This window comes from Pollachius pollachius, assembly GCF_949987615.1.
Source record: "Pollachius pollachius genome assembly, chromosome: 15".
In the NCBI taxonomy this organism is placed as follows: Eukaryota; Metazoa; Chordata; class Actinopteri; order Gadiformes; family Gadidae; genus Pollachius; species Pollachius pollachius.
The window spans coordinates 11,240,922-11,265,501 of record NC_136948.1 but is presented as its reverse complement, the minus strand read 5'-3'; the positions used below and the strand labels follow the sequence as shown (position 1 = coordinate 11,265,501).

The 24,580-nt window shown below is 47.4% G+C and overlaps 4 protein-coding genes across 7 annotated transcripts; 2 read left to right on the top strand and 2 right to left on the bottom strand.

The window, feature by feature from the left end:
- Positions 1-1,338: 1,338 nt before the first annotated feature.
- On the top strand, positions 1,339-11,872 carry disp2 (dispatched RND transporter family member 2; the record flags this gene model as incomplete). The annotated part of the gene is made up of 10 exons (XM_079752671.1): positions 1,339-1,433; positions 4,334-4,475; positions 4,927-5,198; positions 5,312-5,341; positions 5,731-5,854; positions 6,422-6,549; positions 6,806-6,903; positions 7,360-7,457; positions 8,046-8,207; positions 8,531-11,872. The coding sequence occupies 10 exons, from the start codon at positions 1,339-1,341 to the stop codon at positions 11,870-11,872; spliced, it is 4,491 nt and encodes a 1,496-aa protein (XP_079608797.1).
- Positions 11,873-13,453: 1,581 nt separating this feature from the next.
- On the bottom strand, positions 13,454-16,543 carry rpusd2 (RNA pseudouridine synthase domain containing 2). Its single transcript, XM_079752678.1, has 3 exons — positions 15,869-16,543; positions 15,246-15,542; positions 13,454-14,647 (listed from the first exon to the last, which is right to left on the bottom strand). The coding sequence occupies exons 1-3, from the start codon at positions 16,439-16,441 to the stop codon at positions 13,775-13,777; spliced, it is 1,743 nt and encodes a 580-aa protein (XP_079608804.1). The 5' UTR covers positions 16,442-16,543; the 3' UTR covers positions 13,454-13,774.
- Positions 16,544-16,678: 135 nt separating this feature from the next.
- Positions 16,679-21,940, bottom strand: pcmtl (l-isoaspartyl protein carboxyl methyltransferase, like). 4 transcript variants are annotated; one of them, XM_079752683.1, is made up of 11 exons: positions 21,856-21,940; positions 21,625-21,736; positions 20,488-20,600; positions 19,640-19,773; positions 19,383-19,487; positions 19,262-19,293; positions 19,041-19,145; positions 18,397-18,517; positions 18,118-18,203; positions 17,750-17,919; positions 16,679-17,303 (listed from the first exon to the last, which is right to left on the bottom strand). In XM_079752683.1, exons 4-11 carry the CDS (start codon positions 19,755-19,757, stop codon positions 17,267-17,269), a joined length of 774 nt encoding a protein of 257 aa, XP_079608809.1. In that variant the 5' UTR covers positions 19,758-19,773; positions 20,488-20,600; positions 21,625-21,736; positions 21,856-21,940; the 3' UTR covers positions 16,679-17,266. The 4 variants fall into 4 exon arrangements, with proteins under 4 accessions (XP_079608809.1, XP_079608811.1, XP_079608808.1 ...); XM_079752685.1 differs by lacking the exons at positions 20,488-20,600; positions 21,625-21,736; positions 21,856-21,940 and adding an exon at positions 19,912-20,006 and having other exon boundaries at positions 16,679-17,339; XM_079752682.1 differs by lacking the exons at positions 20,488-20,600; positions 21,625-21,736; positions 21,856-21,940 and adding an exon at positions 19,912-20,006.
- On the top strand, positions 20,119-21,857 carry ccdc32 (coiled-coil domain containing 32). Its single transcript, XM_079752686.1, has 4 exons — positions 20,119-20,204; positions 20,448-20,784; positions 20,991-21,144; positions 21,630-21,857. Exons 2-4 carry the CDS (start codon positions 20,535-20,537, stop codon positions 21,829-21,831), a joined length of 606 nt encoding a protein of 201 aa, XP_079608812.1. The 5' UTR covers positions 20,119-20,204; positions 20,448-20,534; the 3' UTR covers positions 21,832-21,857.
- Positions 21,941-24,580: the final 2,640 nt, after the last annotated feature.

Sequence of the window (24,580 nt, the reverse complement as noted above, 5' to 3'; positions counted from 1 at the left end):
GCAGTGGCAAATTAAGGAAATATTTACAGGTTTTATATTGTTTAAAGTTACCCTTGAGCAAATAAATAAAACTATTTGGAAAAGGAAAATGCATTCAACTTGAAAAAGTAAATGTGTCAATTTACCCCCAGATGGCTCTATTTACCCCTGATCTTGGGCAAGTTGAGCCACAACACAACTTTTAATTATTATTTTTTTTCCTTGCTTAGAAGACAACATTGAAGACAAATTGGCTCATCTTACCCCACTCTCCCCTATATATACTGTATATATATAAAAAATATATTTATCTTTATATATATCATTTTGATTTTAATTTTCAATTTTTTTATTATTTGGCCAGTCTTATTTGTATATTTCATTGCAATGTTGCAATGTAAAAAAACACATTTCTTTATTCAAATATATAATTAATTGTTGGTACATTTTCATTTTATTTTACACTTGCTTAAGCCATGTACTCGTAAGTTTACCACGCCAACAATTTCCTCTTTGAATCAAGTTGAATTGAGGGGAGAGAATGAGAGAGCGAAATGTCAGGTGACTGAGCGATCCTGTAGTCTACCCAATCTGACCAGCAGGGGGCAGCCAACCCTATTTTACTGCCTTGTACGACCTCAAAAGTATCGATTTTATGTTTTATTAATCATTACTAATTGTATGCTTTTACACCAAACTGTTTCTAATAAGCCTAGCAGTAAACGTATTTTTTGTCAAATCGAGTCTGTTATGCTCCTCCATATCTCATAACACATTGTGTGTTCTTCCCCAAAGCATTTACAGTAAAGACAATTTGCATCTCATATTATCCTACCATTAATATCATCATAACCCAAAACTATGACGCTCCTGAGCGGCGGTGATTCACGCTGTGAACGTGAGTCAGACATCATGAGCACCTCGTTAGTCACTACTACAGGTCATAGGGTCACGATGCTGTGTGTTTCATCTTAATCTGCCCGATACTCAAGACCAAAAAAAAAGGAAATGATTTTAATCTTAATTTTTTTCCGCGCTATTTCACTGTACTGATACAAATTGATCCCAAAGCATCGAACCCCGCCGTCTCCATCGTGTTTCCTCAGCACCCCACGCGGTTGGACAGCGACCTTATACTTCTACTCGGGAGCAATTTTACAACAGCAGCATCACTGCGGCCTCCGCCAATCACGCTGCGATTCAGATGAGCTGAAACAGCCCCGTGTCGTTTTGTTATTAGCCTCGGAATAAGCCATTATTCCGATTCATCACAGACCCCTTGCAGATGGGTTGTTTTCCGAGCCTGTTTCTTCATCGCTCTCACGGTAAAGTGTGTGCAGCGTTATCGCTATAGGCAGGATGGAGGCTGGCTCCACCATAGGGGAGAGCACGGACGCGATTATCACGGAAGATTCTCCTTCAGATGAAAGAGAAATACGAGACATTTCACAAAGGTTGGTCGTTGCCACTGCAAGGATTCTATTTATTGTAATCCATACGTGTCATTAACCAATAGGATCTGAGCAATCGGTAGCATTAGCTATGGATCATTGTATTCGTCATGTGGTTGTGATAACTGATTTCTTAATTAATGTTTTTTTCTTCACCGTAAACAAAAGCAGTTTGTGCCTTGGTTTTAACACGACAGGTTTGCGATGGTCTCTTAAATCCACCTGACAAGGAACAGACCAGTATACCGCCTCTCAGGAACAAGGTCTTCTTTAACAATATACAGCTTTGTTATTGCAACACGAAAAAGCATTTACTTTGGGTGCTCTGCATTCATTCTAGCTATAAATAATACACTAATAACTACTATTACTACTTCAATCATGCATTGAGATTTTGCCTGATGTCCCTTCGTTTGAGAAACATTTTGTTCCATCTTAATACCAATTTACACACACACGCACGCATAAGCACACGCACAAGCACACGCAAGCACGCACACAGTGAAATGAATAGGTCTACTGACGGGTGACAGTTGACATGCTGAGAGACGTGTAGCTAGAGAGAGCCAGGAGTACAGCTGTGCTCGGAGACACCTTCTGCTGAGGTTAATCCAACACACTCAGATGGCCTTTCTCTCGTACTGTCAGCGCTGGATCTACATCCTGCATTGATGGGGAATGGTAGATGGACTGCATTTATACAGCGCCTTTCTAACCAGCCTCAACTCAAAGTGCTTTACAATATTGCCTAAAATTCACCCATCCAGGCACCCTTTCACCCATTCATGCACACATTCACTCATACATTCACACACCGACGGCGGCGTCAGCCAAACAAGGCGACAGCCAGCGGGTCGGGAGCATTGAGGGTGAGTTGTCTTGCTCAGGGACACTCACAGCTAGGAGGAGCTGGGGATCGAACCAGCAGTCAGCAGTCAACCCGTGCATGAGAGGATGAAAAAGGTTAGGTTCGTTTTGAGGGGTTGTCAATCATACTGCCATCTGTACACTGATAGCTGACGGATTACAGAGTGACAGATGGGCAGAGAGAGAGAGAGAGAGAGAGAGAGAGAGAAAGAGAGAGAGAGAGAGGAGAGAAAGCTAGCATGCAAATCATGATGTCTGTCTGTATTCCCAGGTGTAAGAGGAGTTCCAGAGAAATGAGACGGACTAACAATTGGATGCATAAATAGAAAAGAAACAGAAGGACAGGGATAAGACAACACAGAGGAAAGAGGGGGGAGAGGAGAGAGGAGAGGGATGAGAGGAGAGAGGAGGGAGAGAGGAGACTAGAGGTGAAAGGGAGGAGCGAGGAAAAGGAGAGAGGGGGAGAGAGAGGAGACTTAAGACGAGAGAAGACAGAGGAGGAAGAAGAGGAGAGAGGACAGCTGAGAGGTGAGAGGAGAGAGGAGAGAAAGCCAGCGTGCATAATAATGATGTCTGTGTTCCCCGGTGTAAGGCCCACCTAGCACATTCTAATTAGCGTTGTGGATACGCATTATCACACCCAATCATATCCTGAGAATAAGCTAAAGCAAGCAAAGCCTTCATATATTTATATCTTTATACCTATAGCAGAGGACTTTAGAAACATCCCGTTGTGGGGATCCTTGCTGTTCATTGTCCACAGGATGTTTCATCTTGTGGTTTGAGTTCAGCTTCTCCCTTCCTGTGAGCAGCAGCAAATCGACACCTCTGTGGATATATGTGATATTTATCCATGCATTATTAATGTGCTCAGCAAAGGCGTCTCTCTGCCTGTGTTTGTGTTTCTGCTCGCTTCCAGCCAGCGGTTGTGATAATAACCTGCTATACTTTATGAGTTGTAATGAAGTCAATCAATATTTGGCCAGTGTGAACTTATTATATGGTTCTCGTTAAATGTTGACTGTGATCCAAACACGGTTAGTCTCTCTTGTCGCTACAGTGGATTAACACAGCGGTCTAGATGTGTGTGAGGTCATTGCTTTTGTTTACTCACCTTGGTAGCCATAGAGATGATGGACAGGGAGGGGGGGCTGGGACCACTCAAGGTGGAAAAGCAAGCAAGCATGCCCAGTCCATTCCCATCACCGACACAAGCAATACAACCTCATAGTTAGAATCATCAGTAAATCCATAACTATCAGGGAATGGGGTTTAAACTTTTGCGGAAGACATTTAATTTGAGAAATGACAGACACGGGACACGGAAATAAACCATCCTGACTGAAACGTAATGGTTATTTTGTGTAAATGCTCAATTTCTTATCGGAAATCTGACAGATCCTTTGCAGCTGTCAGATCATAAGAAACACAAATTGATGCCTGAGTGACATCACATTAAGTATGAAAGAGAAACATATTGTTCTCCAACCAACACTAAAGACGCCGTCCTGACTGCTGTCGAAGTGCAGCGTGTCAGTGATCTCTCTGTCTTTACTCTTTGTCTCCCACACGTCTCCTCTCTCTCTCTCTCTCTCTCTCTCTCTCTCTCTCTCTCTCTCTCTCTCTCTCTCTCTCTCTCTCTCTCTCTCTCTCTCTCTCTCTCTGTCTCTCTCTCTCCTCCCCCTCCCTGTCTCCTCTTCCTCTCATAATTGGGCCCTCAGGCCCGAGGATCAACAGTGTTCGCTCATCTCCTTCCTCCTCCTGTTTGTTCACGCTGCTGACTTCCCCCTGAACACCAGATCCACCCAGCCCTCCAGTAATACCTCCTGCCATTGTTATGAAATATAGTTTCTAAAGCTCTCTCCCGCTCCTCTCTCCCTTCCCTCCCCCCTCTCCCTCTCTCCCCGCTTCTCTCTCCTTCCTCTGCTCCCCTATCTCTCCCTCTCCACCCTCTCTGCTCCTCTCCCCCTCCCCGCCCCTATCTCCCCCTAACCCCCCCCGCCCCCCCCCCCCCCCCCCCCCCCCCCCCCTCCAAGTGGCGTCCCGGGCCGGTCCCTGGGCTCTCCTGGGGGGGTGTACGGCGGGGGATGCCAGCGGACGGCGGTCCCGTCTGACGGGGGGCGGAGGGGCAGCTGTGGCAGCCCGGCCTCCTCCACCTCCTTCCAGCTCTACCACCAGGTCTGCTCTGAATGACACAGGGCCCAATTAAACATGACCCCCCTTCTCCATCCTTACTCTGTGTAGATATACATATATATATATCCACATAGATATATATCAGAGAGATAGATAGATAGATAGATAGATAGATAGATAGATAGATAGATAGATAGATAGATAGATAGATAGATAGATAGATAGATAGATAGATAGATAGATAGATATGTGATATGTGTGGGCTATATATGGCAGGTAGTGGCAGAATATAAAAGTAATTATGAAAACGTGTCACCAACGGCTGTAGTAATGGGCGATAGATTACATAGACCACACAGAAGACAGACTACATGGTATACATGATCGACCACATAGACTCCCTGCCAGGTTTCAGCTCTTATGTTCTTCATTGTGATAAACCAGACCCCTCCAGTCTCATCCTCCCCCCGTCTCCCTCTCCCCAACCCTCGAGGTCCCTCAGGACCCCCCGGGCATGGCCTACCACCTGGCCCAGCCCCGCCGGTGCTCCTGCCCAGGACCAGTCCCCAGCCCTGGGCAGGGCGCCCACCCAGACCCCCCGGGGCCCCAGGGAGACGGCCCAGCGGGTGGGGCGGGGGCGGGACAGAGCTCCAGCTCGGCCAATCAGGCGTTGCGGCGGCAGGACGCGACAGGATGTCCCTACCAGCACGGGGGACACGGTGGGGGAGCCCACCAGGGGGCGCAGCGCCACGTGGTGACGGTCCGGTGAGGGTCTGGGTCTGGAGAGGGTCTGAGCCTCATAAGAGCCTAAACAAGAGAGGGTATCATCTTAATAAGAGCTTAAACAATAGGAATACTAACTTTTCTCTCTGCTCTAGGGCTGGAGGTCTCTACTGGATATCTAAGAAGTGAGTACCGAGTAGTGAGTAGTAGTGAGTACCGAGTAGTGAGTAGTAGTGAGTACTGAGTAGTGAGTAGTCGTGAGTACCGAGTAGTGACTAGTAGTGAGCACTGAGTAGTGAGCAGTAGTGAGCACTGAGTAGTGAGTAGTCGTGAGTACCGAGTAGTGAGTAGTAGTGAGTACTGAGTAGTGAGTAGTAGTGAGTACCGAGTAGTGAGTAGTAGTGAGTACCGAGTAGTGAGTAGTAGTGAGTACTGAGTAGTGAGTAGTAGTGAGTACTGAGTAGTGAGTAGTCGTGAGTACCGAGTAGTGACTAGTAGTGAGCATTGAGTAGTGAGTAGCGAGTAGTCATGAGTAAGGAGTACTGACTCTGAGCCCCTCTGCTCTGTGTCTCAGCCTCTCCCAGCTGGTCTTGGTCTACCCGCTGGGCGTGATGCTGGGCTGCGCCCTGGTCCTACTGGGGGGCTCCCTGGCCGGCCTGCTGATCGGACCACTGCCCGACTTCTCTGAACCACTACTGGTGAGTCGACCAGTGTGTTTGGGCCCTGGAACACAGAGCGAGAGAGAGACACACGTCAGAGCCTCTTTTGTCTGTCTTCTGTCCAGGTGAACCCCCCCCACCCCCCAGGTTATCATGCCCATTATTCTCCAAATAGTCACATCCATTAAATCAAGTCTCTGATCCAATTAAACATTGAATTCGATTTTTATCAGGATTAATTAGGGACTATTAATTAAGGAAATCACAATCATAAAAAAACCAAAAAGTGTGCTTTGTGATCTGTAATAAGCCAGTGCTGTAGCCCCCTCCCCTATATCAAGCATATTGAACACTGCAGACACAAACACAGTGCATCATCATCAGCCCCCCCCCCCCCCCCCTTGTTGATCGAAGCTGGCGTGACCCAATGGACTCATTCTGTAAACAAACGCTGCACCAGGCATTAGCTTTGATGGTGTGTGTGTGTGTGTGTGCGTGCTTGAGTGTGTATGTATGCGTGACCATGGGCTGTATGAGCATGTGTGTGTGTAAGCGTGTGTGTGTGTTTGTGGTGTTCATCCAGTGTCTGGTTGCTCACGTCTTCAGGGCTTCGAGCCTCGAGGGACGGCGATCGGTGTCCGTCAGGCCAGCCTGGACCTGCTGCAGCAGAACACCGGGCCAGGGAAGCTCCTGTCTTATGTTCCCTGGCAGGCCCGAGACAGGACAACGATGAGGTACTGTCCTGTCCCGGGTTCACCATACACCGAGGATGTAGATGATGAGGATGTAGGATGTGTAGCGTTTCTACCGAGACCTTTTATCAAATAATAAGACAAAGCTAATGCAGATTATTAATTATTATAAAGATGTGCATCTGTGTGTGTGTGTGTGTGTGTGTGTGTGTGTGTGTGTGTGTGTGTGTGTGTGTGTGTGTGTGTGTGTGTGTGTGTGTGTGTGCTTGCGTGCACGTGTGCATGTGTACGTGCTCAGCGGGGACGTCAGTGCCGGCCAGGACCCCTCCAGGCAGCGCCCCAGGAGGATGTTAAACAGAGACTCGTCTCCGGAGACATTCCTGTGTGACGCCCCAGGTCAGCATCTCTACAAACAAACCGTTGCCAACTAAAACCACTACTACTGTGTCTTTAGCATACTGTAGAATTCAGACCTTCAGAAGTTAATAGTCTGTTCAAGGCACCCGCTTGTTTCAGACATTTGCCTGCAGTCGTTTAAGTTTTCCACAGCACTGTGTGCCAGAAATCTAAACATGACTATTTTCAAACGTCTCTTCTAATCCCCCCTATGTTTCTCTCCGGGTACTTCACGGTGTCTTAACGTAACTTTAAACAAGATGAAAAAATGAAATCGAGTGAATCAGTGTTATCTTACTGACGGTTGAAACGCTGGTTTGAGGTGCGTCTGAGCATCTGAAACGAATCACCATGATGAGACCACAGATGATCATGTGAGTGGGTGGGTAAGGCGTTTGACTCAGCACTGTCAGTCTGATCTTCATTGGATCCTCATGTCTATCTCGCTCCACGCAGGCGAGCGTTTTGCCCAGCTGGTGTTCCGCTCGGGGAACTCAGCAAGTCTGTGGAGCCTGAAGGCCATCCACTCCATGTGTGAGATGGAGCAAGCCATGGTATGCTCTGATACCCCAATCCCTCCACGTTAGTGCTCTCCTCTCCTCCTCCCTCTCCCCTCTCTCTCTCCCTCCTTCTCCTCTCCTCCACCTCCTCCCTCTCTCCTCTCCCTCCTTCTCCTCCTCTCTCCTCCTCTCCCTCCTTCTCCTTCACCTTCCTCTCCTCCTCTCCCTCCTTCTCCTCCACCTCCCTCTCCTCTCCCTCCTTCTCCTCTCCTCCACCCTCTCCCCTCTCTCCTCCACCTCCTCCCTCTCCCCTCTCTCCTCCACCTCCCTCTCCTCTCCCTCCTTCTCCTCTCCTCCACCCTCTCCTTTCTCCTGCCTTTCCTCCCCCTCCTCCCTTTCCATCTTTTGTTTTCCCTCCCCCTCCCTCCTCCTAGCTTTAACCTTCCTTCTCATCCCACCACATTGCGTCTATTTGTGCTAACAAAGAAAACAATTGTATGAAATATATATGTACAGAATAATGTGCTAAACAGAGGATTGAAAAGAACATCTGTGGGAAGGTGTGATGAATGCTTACGAACGTTTCACTCCTGTTGGCTTCTCAGTAACATAGCTCAAGAAGAACGTTCCTTTGTTCTCTAGATCCGCTCCCAGGCCGGTTTCCAGGACCTGTGCCAGCAACATGTGAGGGGAGATCCTGGCGAGACGGTTTCAAGAGGGGGCTGTTGTCCCAGTTGGTCCCTGGGCAACTACCTGGCGGTCCATACCAACGCCTCCTCATGCCTCAGTCTCACCTCGCACCAGGTAGCTCCGGCCTTCTGTTTGGCAACCTCTTCATACTGAGAATGAATATCATGGTTATCAATACGTCCATGGTGATGTTGTACTCCAGCGATCACCACATAAGACGTTGAGCAGACATTTACATACAGGGCATTTGGAAGACGCTTTTATCCAAAGCGACTTAAGTGAAAGGACGTACAACATACAATAAGTGCATACATTAAGTGCCAGGACGTACAACATACAATAAGTGCTTAAGAGGGGTGTGGGGGGGGGGGGGGGGGGGGGGGGGGGGGGGGGGGGGCAGTAGTACGTGTGTCTGATGAGATGCCTCTGTTCGGCAGGTGTCTGAGTCCCTGGGCCTGCTGCGGTTCTGCGCTCCCTTCTACCACAACGGCCAGCTGGTGGAGGCCTGCGTGCGGACGCCCGGACACGCCGCCTGCTCCTCGGTTCCTTCGCGCTGCAGACAGACGCGCGTGGTCTTCCACATCCTGCACTACTTGGTGGACAAAGACTTTGTGGGCCCGGAGACGGTGGAATACCAAGTCCCGTCGCTGAAGTACAGCCTCCTGATCCTGCCGGTGGAGAAGGGGGACGATGTGTTGGATATCTACCTGAACAGCCTCGAGGGACGGGAGCTGACCTATAACAACACAACCATCACTGGCATGGACCTCGGTATCAAGGAGACCTTGTTCAAGTATTACCTGGCCAGGGATTCTGTGTATCCTGTGCTGGCCGTCGTCTCTCTGTTTTTTACCATGGCTGTGTACCTCAAATCCATCTTCATATCAGTGTTGTCTCTGCTCGCCATCACCGGCTCCCTCCTCACGTCCTATTTGATCTACAAGGTTGTGTTCCGTCTGACGTTCTTCCCTCTGCTCAACCTGTCAGCGGCCCTCATTCTCCTCGGCAGCTGCTCCAATCATGTCTTCACCTTCTCTGACTTCTGGAACCTGCAGCTGTCGCAGTACCCCACCGCCCCCCTGGAGAAGAGGGTGCGTCGGGTCATGCAGGAATTGGGCTATCTGGTCTTTGCCTCAGGCTTGACCTCCAGCGTTGCGTTGTTCTCCGGCTATCTCAGCAGCATCACCGCCATCCGCTGTTTCTCCGTTTACCTCGGGACCGCCTCCCTGATCTGCTCCCTGTCCGCCATCGTGTGGCTGCCCTGCTGCTTCGTCCTGCGCGAACGCTACACCGTAGCCTCCTCCTCCTCCTCCGCGGCCCTCCAGAGATTGAACTCCTGCTGTGCCAAAAACCCAGGAGGCTTCTGGGACACTAGCTCACGGAAGCGATGCCTCTTCACCATAGTGCAAAGGTTAAGGGGGCTCAAGAGAGGGCTCAATGACACAGCCAGCCTGCTGTTTCTGAAGATACTGCCGTGTGGCGTGGTCAAGTTCAGGTACATCTGGATGTGCTGGTTCGCGGTCCTTGCCGTCGGCGGGACGTACATCTCCTGTGTGGATCCCGGTATGAGGCTGCCTACGCTGGACACCGGCTCCACTCAGCTCTTCCGCTCCAGCCATCCGTTCGAGAGGTTTGACGCAGAGTACCGCAACATGTTCATGTTCGAGAGGCAGAATAACGGGGAAGATAAGCCTGTCACTGTGATGCTGGTCTGGGGGGTCAGCCCAACAGATAACGGGGACCATTTTAATCCGAGGAGCAACGGCTCTTTGGTCCTTGACCCGAACTTCAACATGAGTAGCCCGGAGTCTCAGGTCTGGTTGAGTGATTTATGCGGCAGGATTCATAACCAAACGTTCTATTTTCAGCCAACATCTGGAGATAGAGACACAATGCCGGAAAACATCTGTTTTGTGGAGCAGTTGAAACGCTGGGTGTCCGCTAGACGTTGCCCAGACAGTCACGACGACGGCCACCGGGTTTGTTGTCAGGATATGCAGTTCCCCTACGCGTCCGGTGCCTTCGAGCAGTGCCTCCGGATGATGCTGGCAGAGAAGCACGCTGAGGGCCATCTGGCCCGCGGCGATGGCCTGTACTTCCAAGCAGATGGCAGCATCGCCGCGCTCGTATTGGCATTCAAAACCACATACTTATACAGCTTCAACTACAGCAAGACAAGCCACTTTCACAGAGAGATATCGACGTGGTTCGCAAAGGAAGTGTCAGGCGCACCCCGGGGACTGGAAGACGGCTGGTTCATCAGTCCGCTGTCCCTCTTTGACCTGCAGCAAGCGCTGAGCTCTGAGACCCTCGTGGTAGCCGGCTTCTCAATAGCCCTTACCTTCACTTGTCTTCTCTTGACCACCTGGAACATTTTGCTGAGCATCTACGGCACCATGGCTGTGGGGGGCTGTGTGTTCGTCACCGTCGGACTGCTGGTCCTGCTGGAATGGCAGCTGAGCGGCATCGAGGCTCTGCTTATTTCCACCGCCGCAGGGCTGTCGGTAGACTTTATTGCCAACTACTGCATTTCCTATAACTCGGCCCCGCACACAGACCGGATAGGGAGGGTGGCCCACGCCACCAAGCGGATGGGCTGTCCCGTGGCGATAGGCTCTGGCGCCTTCTGCTGCGTGGGGATCATCATGTTGCCGGCCACCGCCTTGCTGTTCAGGAAGTTAGGAATTTTCCTCTTTCTTGTAAAATGTGTCGCATGTGGATTTGCGACATTCTTCTTCCAGTCACTGTGCTGTTTCTTCGGGCCTCAGAAGGACTTTGGTAAGATCATGCTGCCCTGTTTGACAGAGCAGACGGCGGACAGGGTGCTGTCCTCCTGCTCGGCCACAGAACCCGGTACCGGGTCGGCTTCGGCTGCCAACGGGGCGTTCTGCAGGCCTAGACTCAGGAAGGACTACGAGTACAACAACCACCACCAGCAGCGCCAGCAGAGGGATGAACAGCCCGGAGGCAGAGGTGGTGGGCGTGGTCCTGAGCAGTATGAGCTTCAGCCGTTGGCTTGCCGTCTGAGTGACAGCTTTGAGAACAGCACGTGTACCAGTAAGCTCTCCAACCGGCCCTCTGTGCTTTCGGATGAGATCGAGGACTGCAGGAGGGACATGGAGAGAGACCGGACGGAGGCAGAGAGCGAGGAGCTGTGTAGTCACCAGCACAGGGTGTGCCATCCGCCTCAAGCCCTTCAGACGTCCACCCCCTATAAAGAGAATGCTCTACGACCGGCGACCCAACCACAGGGAGACGCCGCCACGGAGATACTCCTCTGTAAGACGTGCAGAGGGCAGACCGGAGGGGCGAAGCTCTGGAGGGGGGAGACCTTCTCCTCTTCCTCCAGCATGGAGGAGACGGCCATCAGCCAGACCCTGGAGACCGTCGACCAGCTTTCGCTCTGTAAAGAGGGACACTCAGCTGAAGACCAGCTCCATCAGCACTCGGGCTCACAGCTCCTCTACCGGTCCCAGAGCTCCTGCGACGGCCCCGAGGACCCCATGGAGACGTGTCGGAACGATACTGAGCCGGGAGCCTCCAACACTCAGCAGGCAGAGGAGGAGGAGGAGCAGTTACAGCCCGGACACCTCAACGGGAAGAGGGACACTCTGAGGCTCTCCCTGAAGGAGACCGTTTACGAGACCTCCTCAGGCGGCAGCGGGAAGGGCCGAACGGGGCAGAGCGAGGAGGTGGTGATCATACCCAACAGTAAGCCCGACCTGCCCGATGTGTGGCTCAAGAGGGACGGCCAGAGAGAACTCGCCGACTACAGCTGAGGGTATCAGGGTAACGCTGTGCGATTGTTACCATGCCCGATCAGGATGCTTGGTACCTACTATTGTGATATGCTCAAAGGGAAGATACACCAGTTGTGAAGTAACTTAAAATAACAGGATGCATCTGTAATGCTACCGCTGGGGTGACGGGGCTTCCAAACCAAGTTACATGTGTTTCCAAAAGACTTGAGCTGATGTTCATTTGATTGATTTGATTTTAAATCAATCAAAGCATGATACCTTGTTCATGCTACAAAGACTGCACATATTTCGTGAACCATCTATCACATAAGCACATCATTATTAAAGAAAAATACAGTATTATCAGTTGCTTATATGTTAAGAATGTCACGTTGTGCCTGAAGTCTTTAGTATAACAGATCCTAAAGACAGACATTGTGCAGACTGGCCTCCACACAGCCCCAAGTGTGACACACTGTTCAGGCTGGAACTATAGTGTCAAGCCATACTGTAGTGTACCCCCCTTGTTCAACTTTTAAAGAAAGGTACAAAGATAATATGCTGCTTTTGTTATTTTATACCCGTTTTACCTCTAAGGTATAGTTTGTAAGGACGGCCAAAGAAAACATTAAGATAAACCTGTAAGAGTGTTGTTAAAGGAAAAAGAATCCATTATCACTTATGAAATGCCTAAGTGTAAGGCATCTGTGTCAGAAGGTATCTATCCTGTGGGCTGAACGGTGCATTTAATCACCACAAAGATGGACCAAGACTATTTTATGATGTTTCTGAACGGCAAACTCTGCTTCATATCAAGAGGCTGTACGGTGGTTTTGTGGTGTGCTGATAGTGTCAGTGTTGTCAATAAGACACATAAGCTTGCAATGTTATTTGTAGCCTTACCCATGCAGTCGATGCTGAAACTCAAATATGCCGTTTTAATGTCTGTGCTATAAAATGTGATTATACTTTTCTTTATGGACATGAGAACTCAAAAAGAGCAAATCAGATTACAACCAATACCATCAACTGCAGAGATCCATGTGTGTGTGTGTGTCGTAGGCCCTACCTTTTTGACAAGAAAAAGGTACTTGCGAGTGAGTCAACCTTTTCCCTGAAGAAATCCATGTGCCACTGCATGTTAGTGTTCACCTCACAAAGCTCCATGCAGCCCCACTGCATCCTGTAGCAGACCTCTGAGGAACAGGAAGGCTCCATTCTGCACCCGCCACTCAACATCACACTACAGTGGAGATTCTATTTTTGTCCGGTGCCATTAGAGAAATGGTTTAGACGCCGTATGTGCAGCATGTGCCAAAATTCTGCAACAAAGTTTTTTTATTTTCAGAAACAACTCTTATTGGGTGTGTGTGTGTGTTGTCTTTTACAAAAGTGAAAAGTAAATCACAAGAGATATTTAAAGTATTAGATGTGCTGTATAGTCTGGAACAGAGGGGTTGGTGGATAAATATGAACTTTGACTAGAACTTAGTGCGGTCACATGTGCCTAAGCAGGGTCAATTCAAAGGCTCCTCTTTGACGACTTTAATCTTGATTCAGTGGTTTTAATGAAATGCTTACAATGACTTAGAAGGTGATCATCACAGGCTCTGTGGGAACACGAGGAATAAGAAATGTTGCCACCCTTATTGTTTACAATTGTCAAACTGGTAACTTGGGGAAATGAAAATAAAAAAAATACAGTTTTATGACACTATCAAGCTCTATTATTTAAAGCTGAAAGCTTTGTTATAGCAAGAACATATTAAAAATAACTTAATGGTCAACCATTGTGTTGCAGCATCTCTTCATCCACAAATAAATTCTGCGTATAAAGAATATTTTAAATGTCACAGCAATAGTAAACGACGCATCTCGTCCATTGATTTACAGTGAAAATAGGCATTAACGTAATACCTGGGTCTCTAAAAAGGTATGAACCTATGGGTCCTCCACCCAGCCTTCCTCAGCCCACTCAGGCAAGCGTGTGGAGTAGTCAAAGTCGGGCCCTTTGTAGCGCAGGGCATGGAGGAACATGACGAGCTCCTTCTCCGTGGGGTCCTGCCTCACGATCTTACACTCGCTGCAGAGCCGGTCTCTGGTCCCCGGGGGGAGGGGCTTCAGAGAGGCAATGGCCTCCGGGGGCTCCTCATTGGCTGCCGCGTGGCATTGGGAGTTCCTCACTGAGTCCCGGTCACTGCTCAGGTTCTCTAAAGGCTGATCCTCAGTCCTGATCCGAACGTCCTCTCCACCCTCAGGTCTGCTCGACCTCGCTGGGCCGTCTCGCTGCACGCCTGGTGAACCGCTCTCTGCAGGACAGGAACCGTCAGGCTCAATAGTGTTCAGTCGATCTTTGTTCTCCTGCCCCGGTGAAACCGGAACCTCCGCCTTCCCCTCCCCCGGGGCGGGTTTGACCTCCTCCTCCGGTATATCCAGCAGGTGGAGGCTGTCCTTGGAGCGATGCTCCTCCATCAGGTCCTTCAGCAGATCCTCGTCGCTCTTCTCAACCTGCCCGCCCTTGCCCCTCAGCGGGCCCCAGGCCGAGGCGCCGTAGACGGGGTCGTTCAGGATGGGGAACCCCAAGTACTGGAGGTGAACGCGGATCTGGTGCGTGCGGCCGGTGAGCGGCCGGCAGCGGACCACGCTGGAGGTGCCGTTGTAGCTCAGCCTCTTGAAGACCGTACGGCAGTCCTTGCCTTTAGGATGGACCCGGCAGAGGCCCACCTTGAAGGAGACCACGAGGATGGGCTCCTCGCAGACCCGCTCTTCCTCCGGGAATTCCCCGTCCACGCGGCACACGTACTCCTTCTCCAGCTGAGGAACAGAAACAGGATGTGAACATGTGGAGCACCACCGAGGGAGAAGATGATGACTGCCATGTCTGCATCACTAACGCATCTTCATGCTATCCCGACAAGAGTTGTTCTGATACCGATACCAGTATCAGAAATACCTCAGATACTGCCAAAACGCATCGGATATCGGCGAGTACGCAAGTCTATGCGCCCGATCCGATCACATGACTAGCTCATTTACTACACAGGCAAAGAACATCCCCAACACCAGAAAGAAAAAAATTAAATGATGCATGGACACATAACTAAAAGAATACAAATGCATTATTATATGCAAGTGATTATATTATAAGTAAGTGAACCGACATATATACATTGCTGTCATCGTAAGAAAACCCTTCAATCCGAGCAAGTGCTATTGGTAGTTACAATGCTAGACGCTGTATCGGTATAAACTCAGTATCGGCCGATACTCAAGTTCAAGAATCGTTATCGTGAAGGAGAAAATGGTATCGGAACATCTGTAGTGAACATCAGGAGCCTCAAGGAAAGGGAAAGAAGAGGACCTCCATGTTTTCAATCACTAAGAACTCTTCTTCATGCTATCCCCGACGTACCTGTCTGTCCCTGACCAGCTGGTCCAGTTTCTGGGACACCTCCAGCGTGCGGGCGAACATTAGCACCCCGGAGGTGAGGCGGTCTAGCCTGTGGACCGTGTGGAGCCCGGAGATGTTCAGCTCCTTGCCCAGGATGAAGATCACCGTGTTGTGGCGGAACCGGCCGCACGGGTGAACAGGGATGGAGGCCGGCTTGTCCACCACCAGCACCTCCCCATCGTCAGCGATCACCTCCAGGGGTCTGCCCACCACGGGGGGCTCGTGGCGATGCACCGTGTTCCTCATGTGGTCGTTGTTCTGCGGAGAAGAAGGAGCGGGAAGCTCAGGGTTTGGGTTGAAAAAAACAATCCCTTCTCTGCTCAAAACTCAAAATGGAAGATTGTAAACAGCAGTGTCTCGAGACAGAAAGAGCTCCACATGACGCAGTGTAAACATTATTCATCAACGCACACCAAACTCAGTATAATAGAAGAATATACAAAATACCCGGTTCCAATATTCATAAGTAGGCCTACAGTTCAGAAGAAACATTTCAATACGTCTACCTATTCTGATACAAGCTGTTGGAGGAAAATATATTCTAAACCTGATATAATTCTGAAGAAGTGCTAAACGACCCTCACCCTGAGCACTATGGACAGGTCCTCCACGATGGTCTCGTTCAGTCGGATTCGTCCTTCTTTAGCCGCCTTCTGATAATACTCAATCGACTCTGACCTGAATTCGTCCTTGAACACCTCCAGGAGGCTTTTCCCGATCCATCGCCCTTTGCAGTACGTTTTGAAGTCATAGTAATAGGGGTGGACTTTGCGGAGACCCCCTTCGAAGTAATGTGTGGTCTCGTTAAAGTGTTCCTGGCTGAAGCTGACCCCGGGGTTCCTCTTCTGCGGCGGTGGGATGAACCTCTCCCCGGGACGCGGCTTCTTCCCGCCGCCACCTCGGCGTCTCTTCCCTCGAGAGCTCTTCTCAGGTGCGTCCGCCTCCTCGCTCTTGCGTTTACCTGTTCCCTCTGCCACCGGGGGCTCCTTCACGGTGTCACCTGTACCCTCTTCAGATGTCCTGACGGCATCCTCCTCCATGGTGCGGGGAGGGGTATGATGTTTATACCGGGAGATAACAGGACGATCAAATGGATCTAATTGAATACGTAGCAAACTGATTTTGATGAGGTATCTTCTGAGATAATTGTAGATCATGTGTGGTATGGCAAATTGTATATTAAAATTGCAAATCGTATCCTTTAATAAAACTAAATCTAAAAGATAACGCCGACACTTTTAGATGGTAAACACTCACGTGTATCGCACCGTAGATTTCGCCGGTGTCGCGCAGTGATGACGTATGTTTCAGAAGTCGCAGAAAACGTTTGATGAGCTTGGCCAGTATAGTAAAATGAAAAGCGTAAATATATTAGACAAACATCTGATGTTTTGTTTATTAACATCGATCAAATACATTTGCGAATAAAATGTACAACACCCTACTGACTAATTGTCGGTAGAGAAAACATACACTAAAGAAGGGTTGTGTTCCTTATTGGAAAATGCAGTGTATTATTTCAAAATAATATTTTATAATAATATAATTTGATATTTTAAAAAAATATGCTATTTTATAGTTTAAGAGCGATTTGTCCTAATACCATTTTCTCTGACGGCCTATATCACATTTCACAGATTTCCAACTTTTCCAGAGCTTATAGATGACCAACAAAGTATGGACATATCTCAAATAATAAATCATAATGACACTTTATTAAACTAACATTTTGAATAAATGATTCCAAACTGATTTTAAGCTTCCTGCACAGATATTCCGGGCTTTGGTTTGCATGTGCGATCCATAGACCCTAGTGCAACCAGGAGGAGGGTGTTCATTTAACCACCTGACAAGCTGGCCCTCCGGTCAGTCCATTAGAACCATCAAGCACACGCTGATAAGGCAGACAGAAGCAGATTCCTCCAGGTTGCCGGGAGACGGTTTAACAGGGCAGATGGTCTGAGTTAGACCAGCAGCCAGTTCTATCGAACTCCAGCAACGCAACACCAGCGCCACCTCCTGCAGAGGATACCACACTGTGGTCAGAGATCATATCTGGGGAAAGAAGAAGTTAAAAGGATATGAAAAATATAATATTTTTTACAGGCAAGATTTTTCACCATGTAAGTAAATGGACTGCATTTATGTAGCGCTTTTTTAACCTGTGACCACTCAAAAGTGCTTAACAATATTGCCCAACATTCACCCATTCATGCTCACATTCACAAACTGACGGCGGTGTCAACCACGCAAGGCGACAGCCAGCTCGACGGGAGCAGTCAGGGTGAGGTGTCTGGCTCAGGGACACCTTGACACCCAGCTAAGAGGAGCCGGGGATCAAACTAGCAACCTTCCTGTTACCAGCCAACCCGCTCTATCTCCTGAGCCACATGCAGCTCAGGTAAATATGAAGTATGACACTAATGACTCATTCCTTGTTGACTAAATAAAACAGCTGGGTGTACCAAGGACACTGGTGCTTCTTGTCGGTCAGAGGGACGTAGATCACGCCCATCAGGGCCTTTTTGAGGAAGGTCCCGTCGGCCTGCCGGTCGTACTGCTCCAGGACCTGCCCTCCCCCCTCCGGTCCCACTGGCAGAACCAGACGACCACCGGGCTTCAGCTGATCCAGGAGCTGCCGACAGCGGATAGGAAGAGACAGTACAGCAGTGTGTGTGTGTGTGTGTGTGTGTGTGTGTGTGTGTGTGTGTGTGTGTGTGTGTGTGTGTGTGTGTGTGTGTGTGTCTTTGTCCTGTCAAATGCATTCATCTTGTTTTATATACAGTTATACTTTGGAATCTGATTTTTAAAGTAGAAATGTAACTGTTCTTACCGCCTTTGGGAGGGTGGGGGCCGCGGCCCCGACGTGAATGGCGTCATACGGGGCCGCGTCTGGATGGCCGAGTCTCCCGTCCCCCACTGGAGACACATTTCACAACACTGAGATCACTACTGCTCACACTACTGTTCACTACCTGAATATACTCAGAAACTATTTGAATTTGCATTAAGAGACACAGCTAATGTTTGTAGTTTGTTTATGTGGAAGCCTCATGTGCGTCGTTCCTCTTAGTTTGAGGTTTAGTTTAGGTTAAACCGAAGCCAGACTCGCCTACAAACTGGATCCTTCCGGAGGAGAGTAGTTCCGGATCATCCGCTTGCACGTTCTTCAACGACGTCCGGACCAGTGCGTCTATGTGCTCGATCCCCACCACCTTACCATCGGCTCCCACCTAGGGTACAGTCAGTGGAGAGCAGCCAGGACCGCCCGCCATAGAGTCAAGACGGCCCACCATACAGTCAGGACCGCCCACCATAGAGTCAGGACCGCCCACCATACAGTCAGGACCGCCCACCATACAGTCAGGACCGCCCACCATACAGTCAGGACCGCCCATCATACAGTCAGGACTGCCCACCATACAGTCAGGACCACCCACCACATAGTCAGGACCGCCCACCACATAGTCAGGACCGCCCTCCATACAGTCAGGACCACCCACCACATAGTCAGGACCGCCCACCACATAGTCAGGGCTGCCCACCATAGTCAGGACTGCCCACCATAGAGTCAGGACCGCCCACCATAGAGTCACACCAATGGCAAGCAACAAGCCAACCCCTATTCTCCCACCTGCCACAAGGCTGATAGTAACTACAAGCCTTTCATCATCAAGCAGCCTCCAACCTGGTGGTGAAGTATGGGCCTTTAAGGCAGGAATAAGTTGAATACAACATTGATCATATGGACATTACCATCCTAGCCAGGCAGGCTGTGAGATATCCGCTCCCAGAGCCCACATCGAGTGCCGACGCCCCCTCCACCAGCTTGTCACTCAACACCTCCAGCGCATGGGCGTGCTGGAGGGAAAGGCAGAGCCCGAGAGAACCCATCATAATCACCCTCTCATTAAAACAGGCTGACAAACGTTCATCCAATCTGTCAAGGCCAATTGTAGTAATATTTGACCACTCACCATGTGTGGGGCACTTATTGTTGCACTGTATCCTGTGTGATGGACAAGCATCCAAATATATTAAGAAAATATCCTTTTGATTTATCATAACATCCTTGTGTGTGCATGTGCGTGTGTGTACCAATGGACTGTGGGGAGTCAGCGTAAGCATAGTTTCTGGAATATAGCCCTCTGTCTGTCGCCATCATGGCCTCAAACACCCGGTCACTGCGGATCACTCCATGTTCTGAAGGAGCAACAGGGACACAAATTGGTTACATATGTCCTACAAAACGACCATTTCTTCATCAAAGGTTTCAGCATGGATTCTTAGGGGAGAGAGATGGACGTGTAACGCCAATCAGTGGGTCGAGGTCTTTAATATTTGTGTCACTCTACCCCTTAGACGACTGATGAGTTCATGATGGGTCTTGCCACTCGACATCCACGCCATGGTCCGGGACACCAGCACGCCCATGTGGATCGCCGCTACGAACAACCGGAGCACTGCTCGCATTTCATAGAAGATCTCCCTGTAATCCGAATACAGCCCTTTAGAGGGATATAGTACAGATGCAGACAACCACCGTTCGTTATCAACGTGTCAGGCAGAACTGAAGTGCACCGACAGTTAAGATGGGGATTTTAGGCAAATAAAGAAGACGGTTTACCTGCAGAAATGGTACCTTAATGTGTTGATATCAACATTGAAAACAAAGAAGAGGGACACCTTAACGACGTGACCCCTTCAAAGAACAGAAACACTCTTGGCCAATGATAGTTGGAGCAAGAATAACGACAGCCAATCATATTTCGAAAGGATTGATGGACAGCTACAACGTCCAATCACTGTTCTCAAAATAAGGAAGTGGTTTGTGGCGAAGCTTAAGCCATGGGCAGGCATAGCTAGAATATTGGATAGGATACCTGACCAGCTAATGCTCTATTCCCTTTAGTTACACAGGTAAGACGTTTTCTTGTTACATTTAGAAAGCATTGATTGAAGAGTCTTTATTTTAAATGATGAATTAATTTAAGATTCAACATGAAGCGATCTGCTAAACTAGCTAAACATGTTATCAGCAGCTCGCTGATGCATGAAAGCTCCTGAGTAAAACATATTAACATAAATATGATCTTCAAACTGTTGGTCGGAGGGATGCATTAGTCAACACTTTTCTTGCTTTCTCTTTCTGCGTGTGCCTAGGACTTGACAGGTTGTCTCTGTCCCTACGAGACCATCTCACCACACTTAGGTCCCTGCATGTTATTCTGAAGTGAGCGCCTCACAACCATGGAGGACTTCGGGGTCCAGGAGGTCCGGTCCAGCGGAGATCTGTGGTCCGACATCTGCTCCACTCTGCCAGAAGTGAAAGACGAAGTGGCGAATCAGGAAGATAACACTCTCTTCACAGACTCCTTCAAGCCAGCATCGCCAGTGAACGGACAGTCTAATGGAAGGACAGCAGACCTCCAATCCTCAGATGGTCCCACCACGAATTGGCAACCCATGGATGATTCCGAAATCTACATCGCCAGTTTAGGTATTTGTTTTGTTCCCATTAGTTGACTTCATCACTTTAAACACACAATTTACTCTGAAGTTGTATCCGCTTATTAGATTAACCTATTTATTCTGAAGCATACCCCGAAATACTGAACTCATTTGAACATTCCTCCCTGTGGTTCTGAACCTCATCGATATATGCTACTTATTTATTGACCAGATGTATTTGAAATATCTTTCTAGAAAACCGTCTGAAGAGACTTAAGGGCCTGTCCAGTGATGTGACCTCCAGAGACATGCTGAAGTCTCTGTCTCAGGCCAAGAAGGAGTGCTGGGACAGATTCCTGCATGACACACAGACGTCGGAGATCTTCCAGAGCGGAGACCTGGACGAGGGGTGAGCTGGAGTCAACAACGGCATACCACTTGAATTAGTTATTATTATTATTATTATTATTATTATTATTATTATTATTATTATTATTATATGTTCCTAATGAATAAATACATTTTGGATGCTCTATTATGCAGATTTTGAATCCCAGTCTAAACCAAATGTCTGAATGATCCAATGACTTGTGTGAACCTAACAATTGTTAGTGCTTGGTTCTATGAACATCCTCACTGTACCGACAGCGATATGTTGCTTCTCTTTATTCCGACAAATGTACTTACTGTAAGTTGCTTTGGATAAAAGTCTTCTAAATGTCCTAAATGTAAATGAAGTCTAATACGTTTTTTTATATCATATCATAATATATAAATGTATTAAACAAAGTAATTAAATTCCATTATTTGCTCTGTGTGTCCTTCTAACAGGGGAGATACACCAGTTGTGTGTTTCCCCCAGTGTCCACTGATTCCCTGTGTTTCCTACCCCAGGGCCATGGAGCACTTCAAGCGCTGGCTGATCCCAGAGAAGGTGGCCATCAGTGCAGAGGAGCTGGAGTATCTGCTGAGGCCGTCTGTGACCCGGGAGGACGCTGCCGCTGCGGCGGACGAAACGCAGAGTGGAGACGGAGAGGAGGGGGAACGGGATAGGCCCGGCCTGGAGGAGGAGGACCCACACCAGCCAGAGAAATGATGTGTGTATCCGGGGATAACTCACTTGAGGTTTTTTTTGTAGGTCTAGAACCATCCATTAGAGCCCACTTCCTGCATTCCTGCTGTGTAGAGGAGAGGAAGTGTTTAGGGGATAGCCGTGGCCCCCGGGGAATAAAAACCATGAATCTTATACATCCTGCCTTTCTTTTATGTGTTTGATCATATTATGGATGCATGGATATTGATACCCAATGTAGTATTTAAACAGGTTTGTTTCCTAATAGTCTCGCCCGTGTTGCAGTTGGAAATTGTTCAATGCCAAATGCAGTGTTACCCCGAAACAAGGCATTTTTAATTTGTGTGTCACTGGTTATTTCTTAGATGTTATTTCCTTTGTAGTTTTAAGTCAACCTGCCAGTATCATAAAGTATAACAATAAGCCTGTTTGTTTTATGTTTTTTTCTATGTTATATATACGTGATTAAAATTCAATCAAATCTAAAAACAAATTGCTTTCTCCTTCAAAGTCTGTACTGTTAATAAACCAGAGTTTTTCAAGCACAATATTACAAAATGTATATATATATATTTCTAGAAAAATAGTCAGCCTTTTGCTGTGAGAAATGATCAATGTTATACCAAAAATATGTAATGTAATCTGTAGATCATTGGTTCCCAACCCCTGACTTAAGGACCACATGCAAATAATAAAAAGTTGATAAATACACATGCAGTGGCTGAGCAAAGACTGCCTTATATAATATATTACATAAGATATATATAGTGCATTACCACGGACAGAGCGGCGTAAAACCCACGTTGTAGAATAAAGATTACAATATATTAAAATATAACTAATATATATATAGATTATAATATAATTTCATTAAAATACACAGGGAGAGCTGATAATTAAGTTCAATGTATTACGTGGCATTGTTTGATCAACTCTATCCTGATGTGTTAAGGTCAGGATCAGGTCTGGTGCCAAAATGTAGTTCTTTGGGAAAACATGTTTCTTTTCGTATCTTAAACGTAAATACCAGCCTACATAATAGTTATAATAGTGTAGTAATAATGATACATAATATTCTATTTCCTTTTTTGTCTCATCTTGTGAATAAAAATAATGGTCTTACATTTACATTTTCACTAAATAAACATAAACTTCTTACTGAGGTTCAGCTCGCACTGAACTCAAAACCTGTGCAACTAGGTTTGCGTTCATGCATTTGAAAGACATAGACATTCCTACCTTTAACTAGTCAAATGTCTTTTTACTGTGAATTATTTCATTCATGCTGCCTATAATAATGATAAAAAATATATACACCATAGGATTTACCTGAGAGTGACAAACAATATATACATAGACATGTTATTTTGTACAATCAACTATATTAGCTTAGTCAAATAAACTAGTGACAGCAGACTTTGCATCATTGATTTTTATTTTTACCCAAGCCCTAAACATGTTTGATCTGTAAAGAGAAAAAAGAAAGATGTTAAAGCCTAGTCAAGTACATTCCTTAAAATTCCATGACTGTTTTACAAGTCATGAAAGTATCAAGGTATTTCGCTCTCCCGGTGGTATGATCAAATATGTTACCTTTCATGGTGCTCGGGCCCTATTAAAGGTTGGAGAAACATACCCTGTTCCCAGTTCTGTCAAGTTCTCAGCTTCCTCTAGAAATGAAACAGATTGTGGTTCTTATAGGCACAATAGCAATGCAAGATGTAAAAAAGATCAGTAGCTAATTTTTAAACTGAGAAATTACTGCAAAACCACCTCTACGACCTTGATGGATGTGTGTACAATAAAACTGCTTTGAAGAATACCTGATACTTCAGAAATAGATTCTGAATAGCTGAATTGTTTTTGGAGGGACCACTTCCAAATCCTGAAATAAGTGGAGGGATTATGCTTTAGTCTCCAAGCAATAGTTGACTACAAGACTAATTAATCACATGACCTCTCACCTGTTGCCCTCCTTGCTTTCGTCGCCTTTTCTGTCCAGAAATCTGTCTTCTTCAGACCTTGGTGATTTAATGACAACATACATTCACTTTGGATACATTCATGTTGGTCTGTTGACAGTGAGTAAAACGTTTTTTTGTGATGTGATTCAAAAGTGTTATATTGAGGGCATGGGGAAGTTCTACAGGAGAGCAAGACACCACCATCTCCCAATTTGCATCATTTTTTCCTTTGTAGAAGGAAATGCAGGATGATTTAAACGTTTCAAAATATCACCTTGTACACTGAGCATAATGTGTCACAATTTACACGTACCTCTCTGAAATCGTAATTGGCCCCCATTACAATGTAATGTAAGTCAAGAGGTACTGGTTGATATAATATCATGTATATTCCCGCAGGATACATTTTATTCAATAAATATGAATGTGTTTTGAATGTAGCAAGCAAACATTTTACAGATAACAGCAATGCTATAATGTACTGAAAAGGTCTTACCATCAAAACAAACATGCCAAAGTTGTTGGAGCACCCTTGCTTTGCTAGGCCGGGAGGTGTCAACAAGGTATTTTAATAAAAGAATAGCAAGAAAATAGTAAAATGTTACTTAGCAAATGCTATTAAGTAATGTCTCACCTGGACATCATTCACGCCAAGTGTCTGTCTCAAATTGGTGGGTGTGTTTTCTCCTGCAGTGTGTTTTGAAGTTTTTTTTGTTTAAAATGATCTTGCAATGAGGACAACTGAGTTTCTTTTGTTCACTAGATGCTTTAGTGTCCGCGGAACACTCTGCTGGGGCCTCTGGGTGATG